At 49.5% G+C, this 16,364-nt stretch overlaps 1 protein-coding gene across 5 annotated transcripts in view; it reads left to right on the forward strand.

Annotated features, from left to right (window-relative positions):
- acsl1a (acyl-CoA synthetase long chain family member 1a) overlaps nucleotides 1-16,364 on the forward strand; it is a 33,403-nt gene that overhangs the window by 9,560 nt on the left and 7,479 nt on the right. For 2 of the 5 annotated variants that reach the window (XM_064335023.1, XM_064335019.1), the window contains exons 2-10: nucleotides 6,433-6,650; nucleotides 11,878-11,992; nucleotides 12,336-12,400; nucleotides 13,172-13,273; nucleotides 13,963-14,062; nucleotides 14,457-14,632; nucleotides 15,305-15,337; nucleotides 15,425-15,476; nucleotides 15,892-15,965. In XM_064335023.1, the coding sequence (XP_064191093.1) occupies nucleotides 6,456-6,650; nucleotides 11,878-11,992; nucleotides 12,336-12,400; nucleotides 13,172-13,273; nucleotides 13,963-14,062; nucleotides 14,457-14,632; nucleotides 15,305-15,337; nucleotides 15,425-15,476; nucleotides 15,892-15,965 (912 nt within the window). In that variant the 5' untranslated portion in view covers nucleotides 6,433-6,455. Of the gene's footprint in view, nucleotides 1-2,080; nucleotides 2,103-2,184; nucleotides 2,252-2,275; nucleotides 2,463-6,432; nucleotides 6,651-11,877; nucleotides 11,993-12,335; nucleotides 12,401-13,171; nucleotides 13,274-13,962; nucleotides 14,063-14,456; nucleotides 14,633-15,304; nucleotides 15,338-15,424; nucleotides 15,477-15,891; nucleotides 15,966-16,364 lie in introns of those variants that run through there. The other 3 variants (XM_064335022.1, XM_064335020.1, XM_064335021.1) reach the window with 3 other exon arrangements.

Here is a 16,364-nt window from a genome sequence, read left to right on the forward strand (position 1 = left end):
TTTTTGTCCTTCAGAGAGATAAGGAGATAGGCAGCCTTTGCTGTTTAGCAATGCAGCTGAATGGATTAAACACACAGGACACTGTACCCCTGGGGTGTGTTGGTAATAAAAGGAACTCTTAGAGGAAAACACGAGCGGCTGTAACAGAGTCAGTGTCCCTCCCGTGCAGTCCTGTTTAATGCAGGTGACTGGGCTGTATAATTCAAAGTGGCTCAGTGTTTGTTGGTGTCACTGCATTTCCGGGTCAGACAGCTGGCCTTCTCTGTGTTCCACACCAGCACCCTCCCAAACAGCTGGATGTTCTTTTAAACAAAGCCCCCCCACCACCACCCCACCCCCCCCTTCCTGATGCCTTCCATTTATACGACATTGTGTTTTATATAGCCTCTGGCCTCAGATGCCCTCACCCACCCCCCTCTCTCTCTCTGCTGGCCGCTCCAGTGTGGGGTGACTCCAGGCCTGAGCTGTCATTGGCTTGCCATCTTCACAGGCCAAGTATGGAGGACTGAGAGGGAGGAGGGGCGGCTCACCTTTCCCCTGCAAGACCTGGGAGACGTTTGTGGGGGTGGGGGGGGGGGGTGTGTCTGATCATGTGATGCACAAGCCCCCCTCCCACACACAAACCATCAAGACCGTGCCAGAGTTCTGTTGTGAAATGTATGAGCAGGCATGGGGCCTGTTCAAAGGCGAAGCCTCATGGTGGATGAGATTATGTGAAGGGAAGATAGACAGACAGAGAGAGGGATAAAGACAGGCTTCTTTTATTCCATACTTTTCACGTTTGAGTCACCCTCTTGTAAGGAAAAAAAGGACGTCTCTCGAACGTGATGAAAAAGTACAAGGTTTATTTCCAATACCGGCAGTGACAAAGCGCACGAATGACACCTTGGATTCAGCAGAGTCAGACTGAACCACAAACCTTTCCAGAGGCTGCTTCTTATTTGTTTTCCAAGCTTTGATCAGTAGTGTTGAATACACATACCAAGACGGATGTAGTCAGTCCTTGTAACACCTATCAATTAGGCCATAGTGTATTGGCCGTCCTATTGTGATTGAATTAGCACGTCTGTTGACTTGAATGGTTCCCAATCTCTCACTCCCGGTCGCTATTCTACCATTGTACCAACTGTATTGTGATAATGATAAGATCAAGGGAATGTGTGGTCAGCAGACATATTGGCATCAGAGACAGATTTCTTACACTCTAAAGCAGTGGTGTCCAGTCTTATCTCAAAAAGAGCTGGTGTGGGTGCAGGTTTTTGTTTTTGCTTACTAAATTATTTAAATCATTTAAATTATAGTCCCGGGCTAACAAAAAAAAAACTGAGCCCACACGCACCCACTCCTTTCAGGATGAGATGGGACGCCCCTGCTCTGGAGCCTGGGTCTCCACGCCGCGGGTACGCGGGCCGGGCCGAGCGGCGGTAAACACGCCCGAGCGCCCGCTCAGACGCAGCGGCGCACGCAAACACGCCCGAGCGCCCGCTCAGACGCAGCGGCGCACGCAAACACGCCCGAGCGCCCGCTCAGACGCAGCGGGGGTAAACACGCCCGAGCGCCCGCTCAGACGCAGCGGCGGTAAACACGCCCGAGCGCCCGCTCAGACGCAGCGGCGGTAAACACGCCCGAGCGCCCGCTCAGACGCAGCGGGGGTAAACACGCCCGAGCGCTCGCTCAGACGCAGCGGCGGTAAACACGCCCGAGCGCCCGCTCAGACGCAGCGGGGGTAAACACGCCCGAGCGCCCGCTCAGACGCAGCGGGGGTAAACACGCCCGAGCGCCCGCTCAGACGCAGCGGCGGTAAACACGCCCGAGCGCTCGCTCAGACGCAGCGGCGCACGCAAACACGCCACAGTTTACTCCGGCGCTCTTCGTATCGGCGCATTCCTCGATTTCCCCACCCCGCCGGAATCCCAGCGCCCGGGGTGGCAAGGCCGGGCGGGCGGGACGGTGTTTGCCCAAGATAACGTGGGGGGGGTGGGGGGGCATGTGAGGGGGGAGATTAACCTGTCCTTTCTCACCTCCGCCGTCGTCGGCGCGATAGCGGGCCGGAGGATTCCGGAGCCTCCGAGCACCGCCGACCTTTCGAGGACAAACCCACGGTGAGCCGTGCCATGACCTGTGATCCACTCCCACCCCCCCCCACCCCCCCTCCGCCTCGCGGGTCTTTAAGTGACGCGGTCGTGCTGGAGTAGAGTAGTGCGTGGTGCAACGGGTTCAGTCGCTACGACAGAGCAGGGTCCTGTTGCTGGTGAGTGGCATCGCTGCGCTATTCATAGGCACTGACTGGAATTTTATCCACGATAAACTGGCCGACTGTGGGTAGTTAATTCGCCCCTGAGGTTCGCTGTTGGAAAACCACGCTGTGATGTCGGCGTAATCAAGGCTATTAATTTTTTCCCTCCTTTTTAAAAAAAAAATCATACCTATAGAGGAGATATACTAACAGGCAGACTGGTCGCGTGAGTATTGTTTATTTTTTTCATTTAAGTTTGATTGGCTTTAGCACTGTCCCAGTCCTTTCTTTGTACTCTGTGTTGGGGGTCATTTGAACTCGCCTTGTCCTAGTAAATTTTGTCATGGGAGTGTTGAGTGTGTGCTCCGGAGCTTGTTAGCAGAGTAACAGAGCAGCGCTTGTCTGCTGCGTGAAAGAGGTGAAAATTTATCCCTTCAGTCTGAAACTGATATTCACTTCCTCGTTTCAGCGTAGGGGAATTCCTTTCTTTGTCCGTGCTGTTTTGTTTGGGCAAAAAAAAATGATTAACCAAGGGGTTTACATTAGTAGAACTGGCGTGCTTTCATTGTGTTTTAGAAACAAGGCTGTGTCCGGGTGCTGCTGTTCATATAATGTGCAGGATCAAACCAATGCAAAAAAAAAAATGAGTTAATGGATAAAAATGATTTGCATTACCACTTCCCGGGATTTTAACAAGCATTGCATGGCGGTCTTCGTGTGGGGGATAGTTAACCTGCTTCTGTAGGACTGTTACCCTATGAATTATAGTCTTAGTTGAATTACGACCTGTTCAGGAATTAGGCTTCTTTGCAAGCGGTCTTTGAACACCTGTAGCCGTATCTCATAAATCAGTCCTTTTTTTTCTCCCACGAGGCCGTTTTGCAGGGAAGTAGTTTATCGCTGGGTAAACGGAGACAGGAATCGGGTCAAGCGCAGATGGATTTCATTCATAACGGCGTGAAGGGGTTAGCGGCAGCCTGTGGCGGCTGCTGCTTCTCTCACTTCCTGTGTCTGCCCTTGCCCAGCAGCCATTGGCCTGTTCCCTCTGACACAATGCAGCGCAACATGCAGCGTACGGCCCTACTCCGCTTCAGTTTAAAAAATAAAATTACACTGTATAAAAGTTCACAAAAAGAAGCCATGCGTGTGCAGTTTTACCAGACGCAAATGTCCTTCTGTAAATATAGTTAAAACCTGTGATCAAAAAGCACAAAGGTAATCTTTTTTTGCCCAGTCATTTATCATCTAATCAGCTTAATGACGGATAACCACGAGCAATAAGAATGCAAATGTAATTGGGTACAGGGAGGGGGGAGCACTAGCGTCGTATGAATGTAAAATGGCGATGCACAGCTTTGTGTACAGTAGTAGTGCTCTCAGTCTGCGGGTGGAGAAGCTGAATTTTTCACCACCGCCTGCCTCCGCTCGCAGACACAGAACCGGCTCTTATTCCTCTTTTTCTTCTTCGTCTTCGGGATCACGCTCGTCTCGCTTCTGTCCCTCGCCGATGCCCTTCCCGCATGTAATTTTACACGCACTGTCGCACGCTGAGGGACCTGTACTTCCCTAAACAGACACAGCTCCTCTACGCTGCATCGTTCGCCTTAAACGACCAGACATGAAACAGATCTCTCAGTGCTTTGTCTGCACTGAGATAATCATGTTAATTATTGTTACTTTTATGTCTTATATATTGTGTACTGCACTTAAATTTTTTGTTGGATAAACTTAAAAGTTGACTTAAGTTTGTTACAGTACACATTTATTTTTAGGTTTTCTGAATGGAAATGAACTGAAAACTTTTCAACTGCGAAAGCTTGAGGAATATAGGTGTAGCAGATTGAAGTAAAAAAAGTTTACGTTTATCCAATGTAGCATTGTTTTCAGTGTGAAATGACTTCCCATCAATGAGGAAGTGCTCCTTCCCAGAAACACAGAAAATAGCTGATATTTGGGAAAGCACCGGGGTCTGGCATCGTGAACTCTGAATGTTTTTCCTGCGATACGTTTAGACTCAGAGCGAGGGAATAAATTGCCTCACGTCGGTGTACTGTGAACTCTCATCAGTGAGAAGACAGCTTTTACACAATCGTTACGACTTCTAAATGAACTTAGGCTACTATCTGGTGAGACCTGCCCTTGAAAAGTAGGGAAAGTGTGGTCACTGTTTTGAAATTGATATTTATGCAACTGTAAAGAGGGATTGGTTGCAACTGTGGGAAAAGCAGAAGTGAACGCACTGTCTGGCCTGCGAGGGGCATCACCCGCAGCAACGGATGGTTACATCACATCCTGTGTGGTTCTGGAAAGCGTTGGCCGTTAGTGCTAGAGAAGGTCTGTTTGTTTGTAGTAGGCATCGGGGATGTTGTTTCTCTTTGCTCGTTTAGCTTAGTTTTCTGGAATATGAAACGACAGCTCGGAGAGAATGTCGGGATATGAAATGATTATTTGCAGAATGAAGAGGATTTAACCTAATCTGATTTAGTTTGGTCTGAACAGCAGTGTTGTAGCACTGCCGTAAACTGAAGGCAGATCAAACCTCTCCCTGCTCCTGCTGCCAAAATAAACAACTGTGGATGGCTTCTGTGGTAGTGAAGGATATTCATAGCGTTCACCCGTGTGACTTCTCTTAACGCACTCGCCACATCTGCCATCCTGCCTCCACCCCAAATATAGTCTGAGCGCGCTCGGTCTGGATGGCCAGAGAAAGAGCCGCCCCCACATCTAAACGCCACGGCTGCACCGCACCGCACCGCACTGCACCATTCAGTCACACACCGGTCCTCACTGTCACATTGAGACCTCACGCGGTGACATCTCCGGGGCTGGAGGTCATGTGACCCTGGCTTTTCATAGACAGAAGGAGATGGCAGCGCTGTCGCGTTCAGCTGGTTGAACGTTGCTTCCGCACGCCAACCAAGCCTCGAGGGCCAGGGGAGGGCGGAGTCTTTAAGTGAAATGTCAGACGGAGGAAGCGAGAGTGTGACTTGCACAACGCCTAGGCACCATGTCGCAGCTTTGGTCTCCATGGATACGCCAATGGTGCCCCCTGGTTGGACGGTTGGGTGCATAATCGGTGTTGATGGGCTGATACTAGATCAGTTCAGGGGGGTGGGGGTGCGGGTGGGGGCAGGTGACGGGCCTTGCTCCTTAGTAACCTCGCTCCACTGAACACAGGGTCAGCTGACCCTGGTACATGTTCACAGAGCACAATAAGTATGAAAGTGAAACTGCATGGGGTGACATGGCACGACTCAAGAGGCATAGTATTTTTATTCAACTGCGTGATAATGGGTCAGGTCAGGGTTCAATCTTCAGATCTGGGTGATGAAGCCATATTTGGATGAGCCCCACTGCGACAGGACAGGAGAGAGAGGGAGGACGTGATTTGTGTTCCTTGCCAGGAGAGCAGGCGGAAGTTGCAAGTTGAATGTTGAAATCGACAGACGATATGAAAATGAGCACTGGCCAAGAGCCAGGGTGAAATTCAACTGGCCGTTTTTTATGTTGCAAAAGGAAAGAAAAACCCTGGTGGAAATTTCAGCTTGGTTCCAGCCTTGTGTTTAAACTGGTCCAGCTGGTTTAAAGCTGGCTTGGAGACTGGCAAGATTGGCAACAAGATGGTTGGGATGGCAACCATGCTGGCCAGACAATGTCCAGCTGATGGGCCAGAGCTTGGTACAGAAACAACCACCAAATTCCAGAGGTTATCCAACTGGAGCAGATTCCATCTTAGGCTGATAGCTGGAATTTCCACCAGGAAAAGGAAATCCCCCGACACTAACACTGTGGCGGTATAACAGACTCTTTCTGATCTTTCCATCTATATGTGATATCTACTGTTAGTTCATTAGAATCTGATGTTCTGGTTTCCTTAGCTCACCCCCCACTTGATGATGGACAAGAGAAGCTGCAGAGTGTAACAATAAATATCTCCCCCCTTGCAGATTGAGGGGTGTAACACTAAATATCCTCCCTCTTGCAGACCGGGGAGTGTTATACTACATATCTCCCCTATTGCAGATGGTGGAGTGTAACACTAAATATCTCCCCCCTTGCAGACTGAGGAGTGTAACACTAAATATCTTCCCCCTTGCAGACTGAGGAGTGTAACACTAAATATCTCCCCCCTTGCAGACTGAGGAGTGTAACACTAAATATCTGAAAGTCTCTTTCTCCTTGGTTCCTGTGCGCAGATAGAGAACCGAAGCCCCCCGCCATGCAAGCCCAAGATCTCCTGAGACAGCTGCGGATGCCCGAGATGGGGGACATGCGGCAGATCGTGCGGAGCCTCCCCGCCAACACGCTGATGGGCATGGGTGCCTTCGCCGCCATCACCACCTACTGGTACGCCACCCGGCCCAGGGCCCTCAAGCCGCCCTGCGACCTCTCCCTGCAGTCCGTGGAGATCGAGGTGAGGAGCGTCGCCGCGGAAACCAGACAGTGCAGGCCTCCGGCTGGCCCGACTGCAAAGCACTTCGTGCGTGAGACACTGCTGCTGCGTCTAGCAGGCGTTCCTATTTCTCGGGCTCTTGTGTTTGTGGAATATACAGGGGAGTGTGGGACAGCCCAAAACCCTGTCAGTCACTCAAGCTTTGAGAGTTTTAACGCTTCCCTCTCTTCCTGCCTGTATTTTCCCCTGTGTGAAGCAGTGCCCGTGAAGGCTGTATATAAATGTAATTGCTTGTTTTTGCCAGTCTTCTGTCAGGATTGAAACTCCCGTTGAGCTTTGATCCTGGGCCTGGAAACGGCCGCGGGAGCTGACCTGTTTGTCTTTTTAAAGGTGGTACAGCAGAACCTTTTTTACCAGAAGTGTGTTGGGTCATTTCCCAGCCAGGGACTGCTGTACCTTTAAGCAACTTATCCTGAACTGTCCCAGTGAATCTCCTGTATGAACTCTTAATCAGTAATGCTGAAAGCTATGAGTGTCATTGTGGATCGTTGCATCTGCCTATTATTATTATTATTATTATCAACTAAGACTACGCTGGGGCTAATCTTTTTTTCCAGAGTGCAAGAATGTGTTTGCATTCTGAAATATTAGCAAATATTTTGTCACTTTCCCCTCTCTCTTTTTTGAGATGACTAAATTGTTATTCCTCCTAATTCACGTGTAACTAACTGTCAGGCCGTGGGGAGATAGAGGCATGAAAATGGCTGAAATCGCAGGCAGTCTTATAAGGGCGTGGGTATGTGCCTTCCACAAACAACCAGCTGCCCAACGTTTAAAATATCCTTCATATCATTCAGGGAGGGTGTCCTAATGCCGAGAACAGTGAGACCGTCCCAAACAAAGCAAAGGCAAGTTAGTTTAAAGTTTAGAAGCTGAGTGAGCTCCAGAGAGCAGCCGCTGTTGTGGGCGGAGGTAATTACCCACTGATTCACAGGAGGAAGTCGAGTCTTTCTAAGGAATTTCAGTCTCGGAGAGCTGAAATAACAGGGAGCGGGAGTATGTGTGTGTGTGTGTGTGTGTGTGTGTGTGCGCATGTGTGGGTTTGGGGGAGGGGGAGGGGGGCGCGGTGCAGATTAGAGAGTCTGCCGGCTCAGAGCCATATCTATCATCATGCAGGTGGAGTAAACAGGAGGTCCAGGGTCACTGAGTTCTCGTGTTGGAGGAGGAGAATCTGCGGCTGGCCTACTTTTAATAACTGCCTTCCTTAGACAGCGCGGGCCTGGATTCCTCAAGTTGCAGCCCCGGAACATGACGTGTCCCTTCTCGTTGGCAAGAAACGGGATAAACAAGCCAAAGAGCCGCTTTTCCGTCTCAGCGTAGTGTAGTTCCGGAGCCGGGAGAACCAGATGTTTGGGGGGGTGAGACCTGAGGAGCCCATTGGTCCACCGGAGACGCATTTCAGAGCCATTATACGGGCTGAGGAAAAACACGAGCAGGCTGGCAAACGAGAGGGGTTTTTTTTGCGCTCTCTCCCTCCGTCCTCTGTGTGTTTTTCTATGTGATGGGGGGAGGAGTCGCTTCTTTGTGCGCGGGGCAGATATTTTAAAGGGTACGCGCTACTTCACCCTCACAGGCATTCGCTCCCGTCATTCCAGAACATTCCAAGCGTCTGCGTCTGAGGCCAAGGGAATTTTCTGATCGTTCTCGTCTCGCATCGCTACGACGGGGAAAAATATCCATGCAGGAAACAGAGGGAAGTTTTAATGGCGTCACTGAGAGCGTGTGCTGTGATGTCACTAAGAGCGTGCGTTCTTGGCAGGCAGGCCTTGGCGACCACAGGGATTGGGCGGTAACGCCACCACCCTGCAGCCTCTGTGAATGTGGGTGCAGCGCGTTGTCGAAAGACTCCACACCCAGCCGCTAAACCCGATCGGAGCACCCTGCCACGTCACAACCCCCACATACTGGACAGATTTCTGTTTGGCCTCGGATTACCCAATCCTGGAGCAGTTTACAGAAGTGCCTTGTTGCCGGGCAACCGCAGACTGTATTGCCTCCCTGGCTGAAAGGAGGGTAAAACAGGGATTGATGAGCTGGCTGCTAGCGCTGGTTTTATCACGTGTGAATAACCGAGCTGTCAGCTTTGAATCGATCAGCACCATGGGTGATGATCCAGTGTCTGCCACGTCGCAAATTACCCTGCCGTAATTCCAGTTCGCTCCCTGCTTCACTGCAGTTTCCCAGTTCAGTCCAATTCATATATTTTAGACTGATGCATTTCCTGGAACGGCACTGGACACACATGCAGAGTTTGGCTACGCTGCAGTAAAGGCCAGATGGGTAAATTGTGATGTAACTCATGGTTTTGAGTGGAATGCAGTTTACTGCGTCGCGCTGTTTAACCCCTGCATCAGACAGGTCTCGACTCCTGTCAGCGTCTGATGGAGACAATAGCACTGTGTGGAACTGCTCCGCGATGCCCCTGCCTCTGTAGCCTGGTTCCATGCTGGCATGGCTTTCAAAAGCTTTTAAAGAGCCGCTCTGTCTCTCTGCTTCCGGCTGGTTCGTTCTGTGGAGGCACTCTGAGCTGTTTACCGGGCGGCTCTTTTGAAGTCTCATCTCCACCGTGTCTGGAGGAGAGTCCTGTCTTTGGATCATGGAGGCCCCCTTGATGTTCGGCTTCATCCTCTTTCCTTCTCTTCCTCTTCTCTGCCTCCTTCTTTTAAGTCTATCCCTTGTCCCTCTCTCTTTACATCCCTGCATCACTCCCCTTTCTGTCTTCCTCTCTCTCCCCCCATTTTGTCCTCTCTTCTGTTCTCCTTCCATTCCTTCACCCCCCTCCGTTTCTCCCTCTCTGTATGTGCCCCCCCCCCCCCCCACCCTCTCCATCCCGGCCTCTGGATGTGGTTGCCGTGGAAACGGTGTCTCGGTTATCACGGCAGAGGCCGTGATGTCACACACACACACACACACACAGAGCTACACACTGAACACCAGCCCCGCTGAGAGGGATGCCCCAAAAAACACATCCATCCGCCAGCGCCCCGCCGAGACGACGTGATTAGATCCTCCCGGGGTTTCCATGCCGACGGTCGATTTTCGCAAGATTGAAATGAACGTGTCTGCTGCGTTTTTTTTGTGCTTCCTTATCGCTGCAGCTTCCGCCCCTAAAACACATTACGGCCAGCTGGGTTCTGCTCCTGATCTGTCGCCTGCCGGTTCCTAAGCCACTTTCATACCCAGGGACGAATTTACAAGGGCCCTCCCCTTTTCCCCATTTCTATTTCACGTAGCTGGCATAGTGCTGTCATCAGCTCACACTTGGAAGCTGTGTTTAGATGCTTGAGTGCCACAGTGAAGGACACTGGCTCAATCAGGCCAATCGAAAATTTCCATCACAAAGGCAACCAGTAATCAATGAACCAACTGATATGTATGTCATACATATCTATAGACAAGCTGGCAGTGATGCATTTATCACTGGACTTCGTGCTATCCACGTAGCATGAAGATGAATTGAGCTGAGTTGTGTAACGTCTGCTGCAAGCTCTACTTCATTAACAAAGGAGACTATTGCCTAAGGATTTCCATTTGAGGGGCTTTTGATGTCACTCCTGTTTTCTAAGAGGGAGCTTTTTCAGCCTGCCAATCGCCTACAAGCTGATCAGAGCGCATTGTGGTGATTAGCGTCCTTTCAGGTTGTAGTGGATTCAGTGAAGACAGGCGATTGGGTGGGGTAGGCACCGAGGGCGGGGCATAATCCTGCGGAATGGTAAATGAATTCGGGATAAGAGGAGAGGAAGGGCGGGGGTGGGATGGGGGGGTGGGCCGGCACTGTATTCATTTTCATTACCAAACCAAGCCAAACCACTATCGTCCGCCCCCCCCCCCCTTCCTGCACGCTCCCTCCCCACCCCCCTCCCAAATCTGTTGTGATATTGTGAATTGGAATAACTCACTTTGTGTAATTCACTCGGTTGCCACGTGACTGATCAAGCTTCTCATACCCCGGGGCTAAGGCGGGCCACGTGCGTTGGGCAGGATGCCCCGTAAAAAAAAACAGGCCGCAGCCACACTCCTTTAGCCCTGGAAAGAGCCCTCTTGCGGCACTCCCCCCCTCGATTTTCTGAGACACAAATAGCAGCGGAATAATTCTTGTGGCTGTTCAGGCAGTCAGTACTCTGCTAGATTAATGGGACCCTCGTGTAACCAGGGTACGTGTGGAACTCAAGTGGGCTGAGAATCTGCATGCTAATCTGCGCGTAAGCGTGACCGAAAAGCGCTAGCCCTCCGCTCGATTAAAGAGGGCGTCGGTAATCACGAATCAATTACAGCTGCGATACGCCGTCCTAAATCTACTCGAGGATGAACGTAATGGTAAATGCTCCTAAAGCTTGATTGCTAATGACACACTTAAAATTGTGATGGACAGGAATGAGTCCCTCTGAATCAGAATACATTATCGTACATCTGAAGTGAGTAAGTGCAAACGCTCTGGCGGTCTTAAACAAGCACCCAGTGCCCAGGCAGCTTGACTTCACCAGTGCTTGTGTTGAAGACGTGACTGTATCTCTGTGCTATGACAGTTAGAGACCGTAGTGTAAAAAAGTAGTCGACGTTAGGCTGTATGTAGTAAAGTAGATTTAATTTAGAAAGTTCTTAAGCGCAAAAAATATAAGTACCCTGCAAAAAATGTCTCATGTGGCAGCAAGCTGCAATCCCTGCAGTCTACGCACCTAATGACAAGTCACTGGCCTTACATGACCCACATGTGAAAATGAAACCTATAAACAAATTATCTGGGCAATTTTTCAAAGAAAAGATTATTTTTTTATTGGCTTAAACTATTTTGAATACCTTCTGTGACATCCATGGTAATTTGGAAGGATTTATATGATTTTAAAAGATTTTCCAATAGGAGTAACTAGTGGTCTCTAATGTATCGTACTGTACAGTAATGTATAATGTATCGTAATGTATTATGAATGTATAGTGAAGAATTTTTTTTTTTTTAATGTATGTGTAAGAGTAAAAGTAGATGCAAATAAAAGTACTCAAAGTACCAATGACTGGAAAAAAAAGACTTGTTTAACCTGTTTTAATCAGATCTGTTCCACTGAAGATCCCACTGTATCGTGGGTAAAGTAAGCCGAATAGAGGCATCTCATTGGCAGCTCAGTGAAGGTGTGGTGAATCATGCGGTTTGCTGAGCCGCTCGATGGCGGTTTTCTTTCCCGTGTTCCTGCAGGGGGGCGAGTACGCCCGCAAGTCGGTGCTGATGGAGGGAGATAAGCCCATGACCCACTTCTACGACGACGCCCAGACCATGTACGAGGTCTTCCTCAGGGGCGTCCAAATGTCCAGTAAGTGCTCCTGGACCAGTTTCATGAGGACCGCACATGTGCAATTTGCAAGACACGTGGCACCAGTGCATGATTCAGACCGCACCAATGTGGCAGTTATGCCGTAACAATAGAATGGAATGTGAAATTTGGAGCATACCAATGTGCCATTTGAATCAAACTGATAACTCCCTGCACTAGCAGACAAAGGGATTCCAGACCGTAAACCCTCATGAGCCGGTAATGCATGCATGACTGTCTTTGCCAGTGTTTTGGATAGCTTGTGTTGTTTTTTTGTACCAAGTGACAAAATTTTCCACTGCCCCAGGCAGTTATTAATTAAGGAAATGATTTCATCTTGCAGATAATGGGCCCTGCCTAGGATCGCGGAAACCAAACCAGCCGTACGAGTGGCTGTCCTACCAAGAGGTGAGCGTCTGTTAAACCCCTCCCCTTTATGGCTGACCTCATCTCTGAGATCATCCAGTCAGACAGAACTCTGCTGTTTTCCTCTTTTTTGGGGAGGGGGCGGGGATACAGAAGGAAGTGCATTTTTTTGGTTCATTTTAGGTTAGCAAGCGTCAAATATCTCATGTACTAATATGTGGACTGTAGATTGAGGAAGTAGCTATTTGTGAATGTTTTCCTTTCATGGGACAAGCATGCCTTGTTATTGTTTTACTAACGTTCCTGGAAAGCAGTTATAAGCAACCTTGTTCCTGGAGATCTACCATCCTGTATGTTTTCACTCCAAACCTAAAAAAACACACACAGAATTCAACAGCTACAGATCTTGTTGAGCTGCTCATTAGTAGAATCAGGTGTGTCAAAGTAGGGTTCGAGTGAAAACCTACAAGATGGTGGATCTCCTGGGTCAGGGTTGGTTGCCACTGCTTGCAAGTGTCACAAAAGTGGCCTGCAAATAAGATCCTCAAAAACCTTAGGAAAACTCTTGAAGATCCTTGTCATGGAATTTAACAAATACCACAGGAGTCGTGATTGGATCAGATTGCAACAACACTGCATTCCTGACCTGGATCAGATATCACGTTGGGTACAGACTGCAGTTATGATCTGGACCATATGCTGCCAAAGCATTGTCCCGAAGCACAATGCCAGTGTAAATGTACCCTTTTGCGTGCTGTTGTGCATGCTTTGTGTGCTGTTGTGTAGCCTTTGTGTGCTTTTGTGGCCTCTCAGGTGGCAGACAAAGCTGAGTACCTGGGCTCCGCCCTGCTCCACAGAGGCCACTCCCAAGACAGCGACAAGTTCATCGGCGTCTTTGCACAGAACAGGCCTGAGGTAAGTCTCACGCTGCCATTCCTGTCCTTCAGAGGCCTGTCTCTCACAACGGCCGCTACTGATCTTCAGTGATAGCACAAGCCCCTTAATGACGAAGCTCCTTCCACACTGACCACTGCTGACCTAGCTGACCGCTTCTGACCAGAGTGACTAGTCCTTTTCTAACTGGACAGTTCCTCTGCCTTGGTGACCACTTCTGTTTCATTAGAACCACTCCTGACCAGGGTGACCAGTTATCTCCCAAGTTGAACGCTCCTCTGCCCTAGTGACCACTGCTGCTCCACAGTAACCACCCCTGTCATGTGGAGATTGCCTCTATCATCTAGTCCTTCTCCCAGTTTGCTGATGCCCCTCATTCACTTAAAGGTTCATTTAATTGTGTGACATGACAATTATAGGCCTAAATGTCCTATGACTAAAGGAGGAAGAGCCTTGTTCCTTCATGCATCAGTGTATACACCATGACAGGCCATGACAAATGACTCTTGAAACCCAAGAAAATTATAAAAATAACCTCTGACAACTTTGATGAAATATGGCCTGCCTTTGTTATAAGGATTTGTGCATGTTCATTCACAAACTCCTCACAGATTGTTTGTGAAGGCGACATGTCACCTCAGATAAGAAGGGAGCTGCTGGTGTCATGTGACCCGTTATGTCACTGACTGTGTTTCTTTTGTCCTCTGCAGTGGACAGTTGCAGAGCTGGCCTGCTATACATACTCCCTGGTGTGCGTCCCTCTATATGACACGCTGGGCACAGAGGCCATCAACTACATCATCGACAAAGGTGGGTGAGGGAGAACCCAGGGAGCATGTTCAGTTGGATGTACCACAGACCGAGTGGCAATTTACATTCTCAGATATGCGTGTTCAGTCACTCACTTGTGTGAACCACTCTAAAGGCTCTGCTCGCCATCACAGGGTTTCATGTTTTGTGGAGACCATGAGTCAAACGGCATTCAACTTGTGTTTGTCGTTGACTTTGGCTCACAGTTGAATGCAGATCTTTTATTGGCTGGCTCAGTGACCACCAGAATGAACTGTATTTAATTTGAGGTCAAAGTTTCAGGACAAATGTCGAGGGCCTGCAGGTTTTTGGTGGTGCCTCCACAGATGCCTTGCCCTTACTCCCTGTAAGAGCTGCTCTCTGACTGGTCTGTCCCCTCCCTGTCTGCCTGCAGCTGCCATAGCCACCGTGGTGTGTGACGTCGCTGACAAAGCCCAGCTGATCTTGGACTGCGTGTCGGGCCGGAAGCACTCCATCCGCATCCTCATTCTCATGGAGCCCTTCGACGCCGACCTGGTGGCCAAAGGGAAGAAGTGCGGCATTGAGATCATCAGTATGAAGGAAATGGAGGTGAGACTGGAGAGTTTCACGCTTTAGAAAAATGTAGGCGCAGACGATGATTGAACAGGGCAAGGCTATTGTGACTTAACTTTACTGGTAGGTAACAAAGACAAGCTTCTGCCAATCGTGGACTACATTGGTAATAACCAGTAGAATGAAGTTTTGGATTCTTTCTGACTGTACTTCTGGGCTCACCTGCTGGTTTGTTTTCTTTTCTTGGCTGGTATCCTGACTTCCCCTGTCTCAGAAACAAGTAGCATTAATGAATTGACTGGAAACATGGACATTTGTCAAGAGGGTCTTCTGACAGGGTCTTCCTTTTCAAACTGACTCCAGGATAATTGTGTGATTTGCAGATGCTTTGATCTAGAATTCCAATTTGTCATTCCCCTTGCAAGTGTGTCCAATCAGGGCACAGCATTTGCCGGGAAAGGCATTTGCCTACAAAAGAACTCTTGGCCAAATGAGAACTATTATACCTTTGGACATTCTGTTTCCATGGACATTGTGTTTACTATGGAGAGTGGGTAGATGCTGTTGAAGATGTGTAGGCGGTGTAGGCCTGTGTGTACAGTATGCTGTACCACAGCTGAACTGCCCAAACTCAAGTGTCACGAGTTGCCTCATTGATGAAGTGCAGGTGACCGGCTTGGACCAATGACATCTGTTCTTCCTTTTTAGGAGATTGGAAGAGCCAACCACAGGAAACCAGCGGTGAGTACCTCCGCCAACTCTGTGCAGAACTGAGCGTGAGCTGACCGCGATGAAACCGTTCTGACCGCCCCCGTTCCCTCTTTACAGCCTCCCAGTCCTGATGACCTGGCCATCATCTGCTTCACCAGCGGGACTACAGGTACTGGCTGCAGCCTCCAGCCCGCAACAGCTGATCTAGGATCAGCTCCCCAAACCTGAAATCTGAGCCCCAACGTTGCGAATAAAAGGATTAGGCTTATCCAGGGACAGTGATTGGGGGCAGAATATACTTAAGCTAGCAGAAGACATGTGTGGGCCTCCTGAGTGTGTAGTGTGCATGTGAGCTTAAATTACACTTAATTCTTGCAAAGATTTACAGGTTCTCATTGTAAGCAAATTGTTTTCTGTCAGGCAAACGTAACTGTGCACAGCGGCCTTTACGGCTGACACACCGTGGGGTCCTTCGCAAATAATGACCAGCAATTAGTCAGATTAGTGGCCCTGGCTGCTGCCTGCTAGAGGCACCGCCACAGAGGAGCTGAGACAATTAACCGTTTCCCATCCCTCTCCTGCAGGAAACCCAAAGGGAGCGATGCTGACGCACAGAAACGTGGTGGCCAACTGCGCAGCTTTCATTAAAATAACCGAGGTAAAGGCAGCTCCTGCACGCTTCTCTCTTAAACGGACCGCGATAAGCAGATCGCTCCACTGGGGGGGGTCAAGTAAGGTTGATTGACTGACCAGCCAATCACAGCTCGTCAAACACCGCTATCTTAGACAAACAAGGTAACAGCCATTGAGGGGCAATTACCTTGTGATGTGTTTGCCTAAAGACAACACCAGCAGTGGTCATTTTGCGGCTGATTAGCTACCAGCAACATAGTGGCACACAGCCGTATTATAGTAGAATACCCTCGGTTGAAAACGCCTGTTGTTTGTGCTCAGCCAAGCTGCCAGTCTCTGAGGCCTGAGAGGGTTTTCCTGCAAAGTCATGGCCCCCTCTGTATCTGCTCCACCTCCCCCATAAACTGAGATCCACAGGGGGGGG

The sequence above is a fragment of the Anguilla rostrata genome, chromosome 5 (genome assembly GCF_018555375.3).
Source record: "Anguilla rostrata isolate EN2019 chromosome 5, ASM1855537v3, whole genome shotgun sequence".
In the NCBI taxonomy this organism is placed as follows: domain Eukaryota; kingdom Metazoa; phylum Chordata; class Actinopteri; order Anguilliformes; family Anguillidae; genus Anguilla; species Anguilla rostrata.